The 16589-nt window shown below is 46.0% G+C and overlaps 2 protein-coding genes across 2 annotated transcripts in view; both read right to left on the minus strand.

The window, feature by feature from the left end:
• Positions 1–2206: 2206 nt before the first annotated feature.
• LOC124278777 (collagen alpha-1(XXV) chain-like) lies at positions 2207–3360 on the minus strand. The gene has a single exon (XM_046714552.1). It carries the CDS (start codon positions 3279–3281, stop codon positions 2259–2261), a length of 1023 nt encoding a protein of 340 aa, XP_046570508.1. The 5' UTR covers positions 3282–3360; the 3' UTR covers positions 2207–2258.
• Positions 3361–6347: 2987 nt separating this feature from the next.
• LOC124278778 (nucleolar protein 8-like) overlaps positions 6348–16589 on the minus strand; it is a 34960-nt gene continuing 24718 nt past the window's right edge. The window contains exons 11-16 of the mRNA XM_046714553.1: positions 12364–12499; positions 10019–10126; positions 8924–9105; positions 8423–8623; positions 8196–8278; positions 6348–6510 (exon numbers count right to left, since the gene is read on the minus strand). Of these exons, the coding sequence (XP_046570509.1) occupies positions 6391–6510; positions 8196–8278; positions 8423–8623; positions 8924–9105; positions 10019–10126; positions 12364–12499 (830 nt within the window). The 3' untranslated portion in view covers positions 6348–6390. The remainder of the gene's footprint in view (positions 6511–8195; positions 8279–8422; positions 8624–8923; positions 9106–10018; positions 10127–12363; positions 12500–16589) is intronic.

The raw sequence follows: 16589 nt of genomic DNA on the forward strand, positions 1-16589 counted from the left end.
GTGGAGAGTCCTCACACGGCTCCTGGTAGAGTAACATTGAGGTAGACCAGGATCTGACTCTTTCTGTGGAGAGTCCTCACACGGCTCCTGGTAGAGTAACATTGAGGTTGACCAGGATCTGACTCTTTCTGTGGAGAGTCCTCACACGGCTCCTGGTAGAGTAACATTGAGGTAGACCAGGATCTGACTCTTTCTGTGGAGAGTCCTCACACGGCTCCTGGTAGAGTAACATTGAGGTTGACCAGGATCTGACTCTTTCTGTGGAGAGTCCTCACACGGCTCCTGGTAGAGTAACATTGAGGTTGACCAGGATCTGACTCTTTCTGTGGAGAGTCCTCACACGGCTCCTGGTAGAGTAACATTGAGGAAGACCAGGATCTGACTCTTTCTGTGGAGAGTCCTCACACGGCTCCTGGTAGAGTAACATTGAGGTAGACCAGGATCTGACTCTTTCTGTGGAGAGTCCTCACACGGCTCCTGGGAGAGTAACATTGAGGTAGACCAGGATCTGACTCTTTCTGTGGAGAGTCCTCACACGGCTCCTGGTAGAGTAACATTGAGGTAGACCAGGATCTGACTCTTTTCTGTGGAGAGTCCTCACACGGCTCCTGGTAGAGTAACATTGAGGTTGACCAGGATCTGACTCTTTCTGTGGAGAGTCCTCACACGGCTCCTGGTAGAGTAACATTGAGGTTGACCAGGATCTGACTCTTTCTGTGGAGAGTCCTCACACGGCTCCTGGTAGAGTAACATTGAGGAAAACCAGGATCTGACTCTTTCTGTGGAGAGTCCTCACACGGCTCCTGGTAGAGTAACATTGAGGAAAACCAGGATCTGACTCTTTCTGTGGAGAGTCCTCACACGGCTCCTGGTAGAGTAACATTGAGGTAGACCAGGATCTGACTCTTTCTGTGGAGAGTCCTCACACGGCTCCTGGGAGAGTAACATTGAGGTAGACCAGGATCTGACTCTTTCTGTGGAGAGTCCTCACACGGCTCCTGGTAGAGTAACATTGAGGTAGACCAGGATCTGACTCTTTCTGTGGAGAGTCCTCACACGGCTCCTGGTAGAGTAACATTGAGGTTGACCAGGATCTGACCTTTTCTGTGGAGAGTCCTCACACGGCTCCTGGGAGAGTAACATTGAGGTAGACCAGGATCTGACTCTTTCTGTGGAGAGTCCTCACACGGCTCCTGGGAGAGTAACATTGAGGTAGACCAGGATCTGACTCTTTCTGTGGAGAGTCCTCACACGGCTCCTGGGAGAGTAACATTGAGGTAGACCAGGATCTGACTCTTTCTGTGGAGAGTCCTCTCACGGCTCCTCGTAGAGTAACATTGAGGTTGACAAGTGACGACAGTGACTGGGGCCTGATGTATTCACGCAAGTACACTGAAGTTAGCAGGTGACGACAGTGACTGGGGCCTGATGTATTCACGCAAGTACACTGTAATTAACAGGTGACGATAGTGACTGGAACCTGATGTATTCACGCAAGTACACTGAAATTAACAGGTGACGACAGTGACTGGGGCCTGATATATGATTTCGATTTTATCAAACTGGATTTGATGGCTGGGGAACTTTTGTTAGTGGTCTAAGAGGGCTGATATGCTGTCTACCTTGGCTGTTTTATTACGGGCATCTACAGGATGTTCATGTGTGTGCTTCTGTCTGTCTGTCTCTCTGTCTGTCTGTTTGAGTGTCTGTCTGTCTCTCTGTCTGTCTGTCTGTCTGTCTGTCTGTCTGTGTGTAAATGTAGACTGTAGGTGTCACCCGTTCTGTCTGTGTGATAAATGTAGACGTGAAGATAGGTTAGAATTCACCCGTTCAACCTATGCTTGTCCAGCAACCCGTGACAGGATCCGTGGTTAGAATTCATGACTTCAGCAACATATCATCGTATCTAAGAGGCAGATCGACAGGATCGGGTTGTCAGGCTCACTGGATTGTCTGGTCCAGACTCAATTATTTACAGAACGCCGCCATATAGCTGGAATATTTTTTAATGTGGCGTTAAACAACAACCAAACCAAACGGACACTAGCAACATATATAGTTGAACTGAAGAGGTTAATAGCAGTAATCAATATATCCATGATGCCTGCATCCTCAGTAATATACGGAATATGATTGTACAGAGACGACAGGTGCCCTAGCAGTCTACCCTGACACGGATGTACAGGACGGGTGAAACATACCACTCCAAACGCATCGAGCAGACGCTTTATTCCGATCATCAGGTTCACAAGTTTTCATCATGTGCGGCTAATCGTGATATTTTTGGTGTCCGTACCAAACACATTCGAGGCAACACACTGGTACGTATGATAGTCGAATGACGTCACAACGGGTATAGTGTAAGATATAGCTTTGTTTCCATTCCCCACCCACGTGATGTCTGGCGGAGGGACGCCGCTTGAGCTGCAGTTGAGTGTCGCCGCGCCACCGTACGGTACAACCAGCTTCTCACTGTCTGGTCCAAATATTGACGGCTTCTTGAGGCACTCGCACCCTCCCTTCAGCTTGTCGGCGTCACCGCCCCTCACGCCCACGTCTCCGGTTTCACCTTTGACACCAGCCACGCCAGGGTCCCCATCAACTCCTGTCGATCCCGCCTCGCCTTTAGAGCCAGCCTGACCTGTGATTCCTTGTGCACCTCTCTCCCCAGCGTCTCCTTTCACCCCCGGGCTTCCAGCCTCTCCCTTCCGCCCCCGCACTCCCTGCAAGCCTTGGTCGCCCTTCTCCCCTGGCAGTCCGACAGCCCCGGGGGTTCCTATGAGACCTGTTGCCCCCACAGCGCCCACTTCCCCCGGTGGACCCGAGGTGCCCTTGTCTCCCTCTGGACCTTGGTACCCTTCGTCCCCCTTCAGTCCGGCCACGCCCTTGTCCCCTTTGGTTCCCTGTTGACCAGGTGCGCCTGTCTCCCCTTTCTCACCCTGCTTGCAGACCTTGGTGGTGTTCTTGCAGTGTCGCTCAATGACACGTTCTTCCGTCTGTAGGAGACTTAGGAACACATCCTCCAAACCTGATCGCCTGCTGCGGGCGAGTGACTCAGCCACATCGCGCTTCACACCAGACGACAATTCAAACACGAGACTAACACCATGCTCACCGTCGTGCAGTAGTAATTCAAGGTCACTTTGAAGATCTGAATCTTGAAGCTGGAGGCTCTTCATGTTGCTGAACTGCAGGAAAGACACCACAACGAGGGCGGTGGTGTTGAGGGCAACAAAGATGGTCAGAAAGATCACAGATTTTCCAACACCGTCAGACGCCATTGTGTTTTGCGAAAATAAAATCTTATCAAACCTGAGCAGACGGCACTTCTCGCAAGGCTGGTGTTATCTGTGACCGCCACGCCTGTCATCTGACAAATGTCTTGTTTCAACATTCTGATAAAATCACATAGAAGAAAACTGAAGGGCGAATGTGTTACAAACCGACACAGGTCCACTGCAATGGTTGAAGTAAGAAGGCATCAGATATGGCAACTAAACAAGTTGCCAGTAATAACATGAAAGTCATATGTTTGAAGGTTATTCATTTTGAACATCAGTGTTTAGTCAGGGGTATCGAACATTCCTTGCGGTTTGACTTCTGCCCATACATATCAGACAAAAGTAACGTTCAGTTGGTCATGACGTCATCATGGTTTCCGTTTGTGTCGGTTCATGGTTCAGTCTTTTCTACTGGAATGTTGTTTGGTGTTCTTTCGTCAGTTCTCTGTTCTATATATTCTCTGCAAAAACTAAAACGCAAAAGAAGTACAAATATCTGACAAGGCGCTGTTGATATCTATCAGAAAATTGGTCATTTCGACATGGGTTTGGATTGATTTGTTTTGAAAGAATGAGGTAGAGCATAAATGTGGTGAAAAGATTGTAAACTCGCAAGAAAACAGCCACGTGAGAGGCGCCACAACAAACGAGCATGACGAGTAGGTACAAACATCGCTTGTCCGGTTAACAAAAGTTAAGATCATGCTTCGACGGGACGGGTGAGATCCAGGCCTATGTCCTTCCCACTTCGCAACAAGCGAACGTTATTTGATTGACAACGTCCGAACTGATACGATAAGACTGAAAAGAGAATTGGTTGAAGAATCGCAACACCAGGGTGACGTCATGGTCTTCCAGGGTGACGTCATGGTCTTCCAGGGTGACGTCATGGTCTTCCAGGGTGACGTCATGGTCTTCCAGGGTGACGTCATGGTCTTCCAGGTCCGCAGCTGTAAACTCTCTCCAACATTTTTGGATGCACTGGATAAACGACAGTGAGCACGTCAGCAGCCACTACAGACGCTCCAACAGTTGGCACCAACACTACAGACACTCCAACAGTTGGCACCAACACTACAGACACTCCAACAGTTGGCACCAACACTACAAACACTCCAACAGTTGGCACCAACACTACAAACACTCCAACAGTTGGCACCAACACTACAGACACTCCAACAGATGGCACCAACACTACAGACAGAAAGGGAGCATTCACATCGGTCTGCTCCCACGGACGACTGTTCTTCTCACCCTTGGACTCGCATGATGGTCGTACAAGATATTGAGCATAGATGAACTTCACCTTGAAGATCTACTGTTTTATGTGTCATCATACGGAACCTAGGTCAGTGGAAATGATGAATGATAGTTTGCAACAATCTATCACTGTCTGTTGAATATACATTTGATACTTGAAATACACATCTATAATAAATTTGACGTTTCTTCTCTTTTTTCTTGCAGAGCATACTTAGTATGAAGACTAAGAAATTGACATTAACTGGAATGCTTTATTGTAGAAATTGTGCATCCTATATGGTTATAAAGCCAAGGCTGTATGGCACCAATGTTCAGTGTTAATGTATAAGTGTTGTACTGTTGTATTTTCAAATGAATACTAGTCCTAGTTGTATGATAAACTTGAACGAATTGGAAACACAATACAACCGGAAGTGATGTTATGACCACCAACAATCTTGAACGATGATAGGGGTCAGATGGTAAACTTCAAAGATGAGGTCTAAGGGTCAGAAGTGCGCAATAACTCCACGATTTGTCAAACAGTCATTCACACGGCGAGGCACAGCGTATGTCTCTCAATGTGGCGATATAAGGCCAGCGCCTTGGTTGGTGGCCCATGACGTAGGTTGGAGGCCCATGACGTTGGTTGGAGGCCCATGACGTAAGTTGGTGGCCCATGACGTTGGTCACCTACCTTTCAAGAGCATATATACTATAAGTGTGGTGCATGTATACGTCCAGTGACTGGCATGACCCTGACGAGAACAGGTTTCAGAGTGCCATCAGCCGTGTGACATGCATGATCAGAACTTGTTTCAGATTGACTTTCGGTAGTGTTACTCCCAGACAGGGTCTACATATACAGACTGTCAGTTCCCTCTTGTGGACTGCATCTCACCACACTCAACTCACCCCCTGGTCACAGATCTCCCAAACAGGGTTTACATATACAGACTGTCAGTTCCCTCTTGTGGACTGCATCTCACCACACTCAACTCACCCCCTAGTCACAGATCTCCCAGACAGGGTTTACATGTACAGACTGTCAGTTCCCTCTTGTGGACTGTGTCTCTCACACTCAACTCAACTCATCCCCTGGTCACAGATCTCCCCAGACAGGGTTTACTCAATCAACCCCTGGTACAGACTGTCAGTTCCTCTTGTGGACTGTGTCTCTCCACACTCAACTCACCCCCTGGTCACAGATCTCCCAGACAGGGTCTACATATACAGACTGTCAGTTCCCTCTTGTGGACTGTGTCTCACCACACTCAACTCACCCCCTGGTCACAGATCTCCCAGACAGGGTTTACATATACAGACTGTCAGTTCCCTCTTGTGGACTGCATCTCACCACACTCAACTCACCCCCTGGTCACAGATCTCCCAGACAGGGTTCTACATATACAGACTGTCAGTTCCCTCTTGTGGACTGCATCTCACCACACTCAACTCACCCCCTGGTCACAGATCTCCCAGACAGGGTTTACATGTACAGACTGTCAGTTCCCTCTTGTGGACTGCATCTCACCACACTCAACTCACCCCCTAGTCACAGATCTCCCAGACAGGGTTTACATATACAGACTGTCAGTTCCCTCTTGTGGACTGTGTCTCACCACACTCAACTCACCCCCTGGTCACAGATCTCCCAGACAGGGTCTACATATACAGACTGTCAGTTCCCTCTTGTGGACTGTGTCTCACCACACTCAACTCACCCCTGGTCACAGATCCCCTGTATCATCATATCATCCATAGCATGAACACATCCCCGACTCCAGTTGACTCAATAGCGTTGACTCAGAAACAACAAAGATCAAATGTGGAACATTTATTGAACAATATCTCGAGCTGATCAGAATCATCTTCTGTTGACCTTGACCCTCCTGCTTGGAGTCTGGTGGCCGCCACTGTGCCACACCGATGTTTTTTGCAGTTTCCTCTTGTTTTTAACAGCTTTCCTCCACTTTTCCCGGTATGACTAACAGAAGATAAACACAATGTATTCATGTCAACAAATATGGTCATCCCTCCAGTACTGCCCCCAACCCCAACTTGCACCCCCTCATCTTCCCTGAACCTCTCCATTACTGACACCTTCCCTCCCCTACTACTTCCTCCTCCAGTACTGTCACCACCTCCAACTTGCACCCCCACCTCCCCTGAACCTCTCCATTACTGACAGCTTCCCTCCCCCACTACTTCCCCTCCAGTAGTCACCACCTCCAACTTGCACCGGGGCGGTGGGGTAGCCTAATGGTCTCCAGCGTTGGCTCATCACGCCCTAAGTACCTCCAACTTGTACCCCCCCCCATGGGCACAATGTGTGAAGCCCATTTCCCCTGTCCCCGCCAATTGATGTTGCTGGAATATCCCTAAAAGCACCCTTTCTCCCCTGAACCCTCCATTACTGACACCAAACTCAGTCAGTCAGTCAGTCCAACTTGCACACCCCCACTGAACCTCTCCATTACTGACACCTTCCCTCCCCTACTACTTCCCCTCCAGTACTGTCCCCACCTCCAACTTGCACCCCACCTCCCCTGAACCTCTCCATTACTGACACCTTCCCTACTACTTCCCCCCTCCAGTACTGTCCCCACCTCCAACTTGCACCCCCACCTCCCCTGAACCTCTCCATTACTGACACCTTCCCTCCCCAACTACTTCCCCTTCCCATGGATTTACTCCCATTAGTTAGACATCCCAGCTGTCAGACACTTGACTAGGGATTAATTAGGGCAATATCATATATAAATGGAAATGTCCCAATTGGATATTTCTCATAACAGAACTTTATTTCACTCAGGCCGATATCATTGGCATATGAGGTCCAAATGACAACAAATGATAATATTATGGCAGAATAGCAGTTGGCCAAAAGATTTTACAATCTGCATGATATATTTACAGAATTTACTGACCTGAGATTTTCCATAACAGATATCTAACATGTACAGGGTGATTTAAATTTTAATATATTTGGGGGTTTTATAAAGGAAGCTGGTATACACACTGATCTTTCTTTTCTAAAATATGTACATTTAAAAATATAATGAAACTTATCACCCACATCATTTATACAACATGATTTACATTTTTTTCATCTTTTGGTATCCTATTCCATCTTCCTTTATCATGGTGGTACACGGTGACAGGCAGTACAAAACTGGAGTAAGGGGATAACTTTATTAAAGGTTAGGGACGTTAGATATTTTTCAAATTCAAATTGAGATTTCAAGAGAGAACATGTCCGAACTTTTTGTGAATTTTCCCCCTCTGATCTCCAGATTTGAATAGCATTGGCATTTAATATTGAATGAGCTGTATTATTGATCCAGGAAGATGAAATAGGAGACTGTGAAAGCCATACATAACTTAAACCAATGTTATTAAAAATATTCTCTGTACATGAAATCCAGCTACAGCTGTGAATACTTTTCGACCCAAAAGTTAACATACAAGTTTTCACATCAACAGTAATAGTGAGGCTCTACCTAATGCACCAAAAAGCATATACAATGGGGTACTTTTCTTTACAGGTAATAATTTTCTCATAAAACATGTATGTACATTTTGAATGGGAGGATACCCTCCCATGCATCTCTGCATTACTGTCCCCTCCCCCTCCCATGCAACACCTTCAATTCCCGCTACATTCATTACCTCAATCAGCTTCGGTCTTTGTTCCCTCCACTTCTCTAGCACAGAGTCGAAGTCCTGTGGTCTCTTGAAAAACTCCATGCCCTCTGGAATAAACAAACATGAAGTTTTCACTGCCCCTGTGCAACATTTCAGGTAACGCCTTCAGCAAAAGTGCATTAAAAAAATAAACAATATTAACTTGAAGAATCAATTCTGTGCACAAAGTGACTCATGATGAATCTGCCTACCTTGCAGACGGTTGTCATCTTCAGAGAAGAAAAATGTCCACTTGGTGTCAAGAGACACCCCGCTGTGTGTGTGAGGTGACTGCACCGAACTCTGTTGCTCCTCCTCATCATCAGTCGAGTCATCAGTGACATCAACAGAAAACCGGGACTGCCAAGGATTCATGGCACCAGAAGATGCTGTAACCTCATGTGTGCTGTATTCTAGGAAATAAAACAAATCAGTTGTACATCAACATCAACATCTACCAAAGGCTCTTATCTGGCAACTGGTCAATAATTCAGCACCACTGACCAACCTCTAGATCAGCCTCTAGGTCTGTACAAGCATCCAGTCAGCAGCCCTGACCAACCTCTAGATCCTCCTCTAGGTCTGTACAAACATCACCTACTGAGACTGGAATTTTACAAGACGTCCACATCTTCCTCTTTCAAACTGGAGATTTGCTTCTGAACCGTCTGTCTGCTTCTGTCCCCAAAAGACCGCCATGCCCAACAACTCACCCTTAGATTCACAATGGGCATCGGTCTGACTGTGTCCTCCAAAGGCTGCCATGAGAGAAAAGCCGGATGCTGCTGCCTTGTCATCATGCGTCTTGTGGAACACGTTCTGGATTGCAGAGCTCACCTCGAAAAAACGCTCTTTGCTGACCTCTGGGACAACGATCTCTGGGGTCTCGGCTTCCCTGTAATAAGAATAACAAACACAGGTATCATACACACAAGCTGCTGACCTCAAACACAGGTCATCATACAAACAAGCCGCTGACCTCAAACACAGGTCATGACACACACAAGCAGCTGACCTCAAACACAGGTCATCATACACACAAGCTGCTGACCTCAAACACAGGTCATCACACACACAAGCAGCTGACCTCAAACACAGGTCATCATACACACAAGCTGCTGACCTCAAACACAGGTCATCATACACACAAGCTGCTGACCTCAAACACAGGTCATCATAAACATAAGCTACTGACCTCAAACACAGGTCATCATACACACAAGCTGCTGACCTCAAACACAGGTCATCATACACACAAGCAGCTGACTTCAAACACAGGTCATCAGACACACAAGCTGCTGACCTCAAACACAGGTCATCATAAACATAAGCTACTGACCTCAAACACAGGTTATCATACACACAAGCTGCTGACCTCAAACACAGGTCATCATACACACAAGCAGCTGACTTCAAACACAGGTCATCAGACACACAAGCAGATGACCTCAAACATAGGTCATCATACACACAAGCAGATGACCTCAAACACAGGTCATCATACACACAAGCAGCTGACTTCAAACAGGTCATCATACACACAAGCAGCTGACTTCAAACACAGGTCATCAGACACACAAGCAGATGACCTCAAACATAGGTCATCATACACACAAGCTGCTGACCTCAAACACAGGTCATCAGACACACAAGCAGATGACCTCAAACAGGTCATCCTACACACAAGCAGATGACCTCAAACAGTACACAGCGCTAATACTTGGCAGCATGTAGAAACAACTAAATAGGTAGAGCTGCAAGAAGCATACAAACGGATGGCATTAGCAGAAAATGTATATTGAGCTTACTTCATTTTTGAACCTTTCTTTTTTTTAATCTTTTCCTTTGGAGATGCCTGTACCTCCAGCTGTCTATGTTGCTCGCATGCTGGGTCGAAGTGGAGGGTGCTCATGTCCCTAGTGAAAGACATACAATTAATAACAAGGAGACAAAGTCATCAATATCCCCCGCAATGGCAAAATACTCTTCATGATTATGTCTACGAGTATTGATTATGTCAAATGTTTTGGTGTGTATATAGAAAAGTGGAAGGAGAATATTGAAAGGTTTTAAAAGTTCTGCTCCAGAAAGGAGCACTACCACCAGTTTCAGTCTAAGTCAAACTTGTTGCCATGGAAACGCCAAAAATATTTTATTCAGAATTCCCAAACTACCAAAAGGCACCAGTACACCACCAGATGTATGTATGTGCCAAGTTTGGTGAAGAAACATTTAACGGTTTTAGAGTTCTGCTCCGGAAAACAGCACTACCACCAATTTGAGTCTAAGTCAAACTTGTTGCCATGGAAACGCCAAAAATATTTTATTCAGAATTCCCAAACTACCAAAAGGCACCAGTACACCACCAGATGTATGTATGTGCCAAGTTTGGTGAAGAAACATTTAACAGTTTTAGAGTTCTGCTCCGGAAAAGAGCACTACCACCAATTTGAGTCTAAGTCAAACTTGTTGCAATGGAAACGCCAAAAATATTTTATTCAGAATTCCCGAACTACCAAATGGCACCAGTACACCACTAGACCAATCTATGTGACAGAGTCCATTTTAATAACTCCCGCAAAGACATGTTGCAGGAGATAATAACACATGTCAGATAAGTGGCAGCATAACACAGGTGTCGCCCAGACCAAGTGGCACCAGTCTCAACACTTGTCAGATAAGTGGCAGCATAACACAGGTGTCGCCCAGACCAAGTGGCACCAGTCTCAACACATGTCAGATAAGTGGCAGCATAACACAGGTGTCGCCCAGACCAAGTGTCACCAGTCTCAACACTTGTCAGATAAGTGGCAGCATAACACAGGTGTCGCCCAGACCAAGTGGCACCAGTCTCAACACAAGTCAGATAAGTGGCAGCATAACACAGGTGTCGCCCAGACCAAGTGTCACCAGTCTCAACACATGTCAGATAAGTGGCAGCATAACACAGGTGTCTCCCAGACCAAGTGGCACCAGTCTCAACACATGTCAGATAAGTGGTAGCATAACACAGGTGTCGCCCAGACCAAGTGTCACCAGTCTCAACACATGTCAGATAAGTGGTAGCATAACACAGGCCCGCCTCGCCCACCAAGTGTCACCAGTCAAGTGTCACCAGTCTCAACACATGTCAGATAAGTGGTAGCATAACACAGGTGTCGCCCAGACCAAGTGTCACCAGTCTCAACACATGTCAGATAAGTGGTAGCATAACACAGGTGTCGCCCAGACCAAGTGGCACCAGTCTCAACACATGTCAGATAAGTGGTAGCATAACACAGGTGTCGCCCAGACCAAGTGGCACCAGTCTCAACACATGTTGAAATGTTACACCAGCTCAATAACACACAAACTGTAGCATCTCGTACAAGCTGAATGGTGAGTTGAATGGTGAACTGAACAGTGAGGTGCATGGTAGGGTGAATGGTGAGTTGAATGGTGAGTTGCATGGTAGGGTAAATGGTGAGGTGAATGGCGAGGTTAATGGCAAGTTGCATGGTAGGGTGAATGGCGAGGTTAATGGCAAGTTGCATGGTAGGGTGAATAGTGAGGTGAATGGTGAGTTAATGGTGAGCAGAATGGTGAGTTGCATGGAAGGGTGAATGGTGAGTTGCATGGTAGTAAGAATGGTGAGCTGGATGGTGAGATCAATGGTAAAGTGAATGGTGAGATGAATAATGAGTTGAATGGTGAGATAAATAGTTAGCTAAATGGTGAGGTGAATGGTGAGATAAATGGTGAGCAAATGAAGAAGTGTTCGAAAATACAACACATCGTTATGTACCAAGTAATCATTATAGTGGTGAATTTGAAAGGATTTAGTAAAAACTGCATCTTGACGTATCCCAAAACATGACGAAGTTTATACTAAATTATAGAGAAGAATGTTGACAATTTTTATGGATATACAACTTCTTTATTCTGTGATATATTCTGTTGTATATCCATAAACATTGTCATCATTCTTCATCAACTCAACTTCTAAAATGCCCATCAAAGAAGTAAATTATAGAGGTATCTGGTCAAACAACTTTGATCCAACCACAGAGCATCACTGTAGTTGTCTACCTCTAAAAAATCAAACAACTTGATGTTGCTGTTTTCTCCCCAGTGACGGCCAAAGAGTCAGTGCAGTTGTCTGGAGGGAACTCACTTGAACTTCTTCCTCTGAGTCTCCTGCTTCTGCAGCCTCGCCATGGGATGCCTCCCAACCACCTCCTCCAGGATACGCAGAGCCCTCGCACGCTCACTCTCAGCATCGGCATCCCCTACGTCAGCATCCCCTACAACTACACACAACATCCACATCAACATCCCCTACAACTACACACAACATCCATGTCAGCATCCCCTCCAACTACACACAACATCCACGTCAGCATCCCCTACAACTACACACAACATCCATGTCAGCATCCCCTCCAACTACACACAACATCCACGTCAGCATCCCCTACAACTACACACAACATCCACATCAGCATCCCCTACAACTACACACACCATCCACGTCAGCATCCCCTACAACTACACACAACATCCACATCAGCATCCCCTACAACTACACACAACATCCACATCAGCATCCCCTACAACTACACACAACATCCACATCAGCATCCCCTCCAACTACACACAACTTCCACGTCAGTATCCCCTACAACTACACACAACATCCACATCAGCATCCCCTACAACTACACACAACATCCACGTCAGTATCCCCTACAACTACACACAACATCCACATCAGCATCCCCTACAACTACACACAACATCCACATCAGCATCCCCTACAACTACACACAACATCCATGTCAGTATCCCCTACAACTACACACAACATCCATGTCAGCATCCCCTCCAACTACACACAACATCCACGTCAGTATCCCCTACAACTACACACAACATCCATGTCAGCATCCCCTACAACTACACACAACATCCACATCAACATCCCCTACAACTACACACAACATCCACATCAGAATCCCCTACAACTACACACACCATCCACATCAGCATCCCCTACAACTACACACAACATCCACATCAGCATCCCCTACAACTATGCACAACATCCACATCAGCATCCCCTACAACTACACACAACATCCATGTCAGCATCCCCTCCAACTACACACAACATCCACGTCAGCATCCCCTACAACTACGCACAACATCCACGTCAGTATCCCCTACAACTACGCACAACATCCACGTCAGTATCCCCTACAACTACACACAACATCCACATCAGCATCCCCTACAACTACGCACAACATCCACGTCAGAATCCCCTACAACTACACACAACATCCACATCAGCATCCCCTACAACTACACACAAGCTCTACGTCAGCATCCCCTACAACTACACACAAATAGGTGAGAGGCAATAGTTAGCTCCTCTCTCCGGCTGATGATTCTGGAATAAGGTCCTCGTAGCCCTCTCCAAATCATTCTTACCTTAGATCAGAACACAGTGGAAACCTCTTGAACACTGTCTGAATATAGCACAACACATCCCCTTACTGAACCTACAGGTACAACGTACAACAGTTGAAACACTGTTATATCACACTGACCCTTACTGAATCTACAGGTACAATGTACAACAGTTGAAACACTGTTATATAACACTGACCCTTACTGAATCTACAGGTACAATGTACAACAGTTGAAACACTGTGGTGTAACACTGACCCTTACTGAATCTACAGGTACAATGTACAACAGTTGAAACACTGTTATATAACACTGACCCTTACTGAATCTACAGGTACAATGTACAACAGTTGAAACACTGTTATATAACACTGACCCTTACTGAATCTACAGGTACAATGTACAACAGTTGAAACACTGTTATATAACACTGACCCTTACTGAATCTACAGGTACAATGTACAACAGTTGAAACACTGTGGTGTAACACTGACCCTTACTGAATCTACAGGTACAATGTACAACAGTTGAAACACTGTGGTGTAACACTGACCCTTACTGAACCTACAGGTACAACGCACAACAGTTGAAACACTGTTATATAACACTGACCCTTACTGAATTTACAGGTACAATGTACAACAGTTGAAACACTGTGGTGTAACACTGACCCTTACTGAATCTACAGGTACAATGTACAACAGTTGAAACACTGTTATATAACACTGACCCTTACTGAATCTACAGGTACAATGTACAACAGTTGAAACACTGTTATATAACACTGACCCTTACTGAATCTACAGGTACAATGTACAACAGTTGAAACACTGTTATATAACACTGACCCTTACTGAATCTACAGGTACAATGTACAACAGTTGAAACACTGTTATATAACACTGACCCTTACTGAATCTACAGGTACAATGTACAACAGTTGAAACACTGTGGTGTAACACTGACCCTTACTGAACCTACAGGTACAACGCACAACAGTTGAAACACTGTTATATAACACTGACCCTTACTGAATCTACAGGTACAATGTACAACAGTTGAAACACTGTTATATAACACTGACCCTTACTGAATCTACAGGTACAATGTACAACAGTTGAAACACTGTTGTGTAACACTGCCCCTTACTGAATCTACAGGTACAATGTACAACAGTTGAAACACTGTTGTGTTACACTGACCCTTACTGAACCTACAGGTACAATGTACAACAGTTGAAACACTGTTATATAACACTGCCCCTTACTGAATCTACAGGTACAACGTGCAACAGTTGAAACACTGTTATATAACACTGACTCTTACTGAACCTACAGGTACAATGTACAGTCCGTTTGAGACAAAATGATACCGATGAATTGCAATCAAACACAAAAACAAACAGACATAAAAGAATGAAACCACCGCTGACTGCAATAAAAACAACAGACCAACTCTAGGAAGAAATTGCATAATTTGTGTAACCAAAATAAAAAAGTTTTACCAGTTTGTTACAAGGGCGCATTGGCAACTAAAGAAACAGCGCGAAATGCGAGATGCACGTACGTTAACGGGTTCTCAACAAAGTTTTGAGCTGGCGAGATGACACGTACCCCAGCTGCACAGGCAGTGCGCTGTATGTACTTAGTACTGAAGGGCTGGAGTAACCAACAAGCTCAGGTAAGGTAACATGTCAGCTTAATGTGGGGGGAAGGGCTGGAGTAACCAACAAGCTCAGGTAAGGTAACATGTCAGCTTAATGTGGGGGGAAGGGCTGGAGTAACCAACAAGCTCAGGTAAGGTAACATGTCAGCTTAATGTGGGGGGAAGGGCTGGAGTAACCAACATGCTCAGGCAAGGTAACATGTCAGTTTAATGTGGGGAAGGGCTGGAGCAACCAACAAGCTCAGGTAAGGTAACATGTCAGCTTAATGTGGGGAAGGGCTGGAGCAACCAACAAGCTCAGGCAAGGTAACATGTCAGCTTAATGTGGGGAAGGGCTGGAGTAACCAACATGCTCAGGTAAGGTAACATGTCAGTTTAATGTGGGGGGAAGGGCTGGAGTAACCAACAAGCTCAGGTAAGGAAACATGTCAGCTTAATGTGGGGGGAAGGGCTGGAGTAACCAACAAGCTCAGGTAAGGTAACATGTCAGCTTAATGTGGGGAAGGGCTGGAGTAACCAACAAGCTCAGGCAAGGTGCTGAGAAACCTGGAAGCATAATGTTGGGGGAAGGGCTGGAGCAACCAACATGCTCAGGCAAGGTAACATGTCAGCTTAATGTGGGGAAGGGCTGGAGCAACCAACATGCTCAGGCAAGGTAACATGTCAGCTTAATGTGGGGGGAAGGGCTGGAGCAACCAACAAGCTCAGGTAAGGTAACATGTCAGTTTAATGTGGGGGGAAGGGCTGGAGCAACCAACATGCTCAGGTAAGGTAACATGTCAGCTTAATGTGGGGGGAAGGGCTGGAGCAGGTAAGGTAACATGTCAGTTTAATGTGGGGGGAAGGGCTGGAGTAACCAACATGCTCAGGTAAGGTAACATGTCAGTTTAATGTGGGGGGAAGGGCTGGAGTAACCAACAAGCTCAGGTAAGGAAACATGTCAGCTTAATGTGGGGGGAAGGGCTGGAGTAACCAACAAGCTCAGGTAAGGTAACATGTCAGCTTAATGTGGGGGGAAGGGCTGGAGTAACCAACAAGCTTAGGTAAGGTGCTGAGAAACCTGGAAGCATAATGTTGGGGGAAGGGCTGGAGCAACCAACATGCTCAGGCAAGGTAACATGTCAGCTTAATGTGGGGGGAAGGGCTGGAGCAACCAACATGCTCAGGCAAGGTAACATGTCAGCTTAATGTGGGGGGAAGGGTTGGAGTAACCAACAAGCTCAGGTAAGGTAACATGTCAGTTTAATGTGGGGGCAAGGGCTG

This window comes from Haliotis rubra, unplaced genomic scaffold (assembly GCF_003918875.1).
Source record: "Haliotis rubra isolate DU_JTF1 unplaced genomic scaffold, ASM391887v1 Scf241, whole genome shotgun sequence".
NCBI classification, from domain to species: Eukaryota; Metazoa; Mollusca; class Gastropoda; order Lepetellida; family Haliotidae; genus Haliotis; species Haliotis rubra.

Bases quoted from the DNA above. Each gene is read 5' to 3' on its own strand.
- LOC124278777 (XM_046714552.1), bottom strand. From the start codon at position 3,281: ATGGCGTCTGACGGTGTTGGAAAATCTGTGATCTTTCTGACCATCTTT.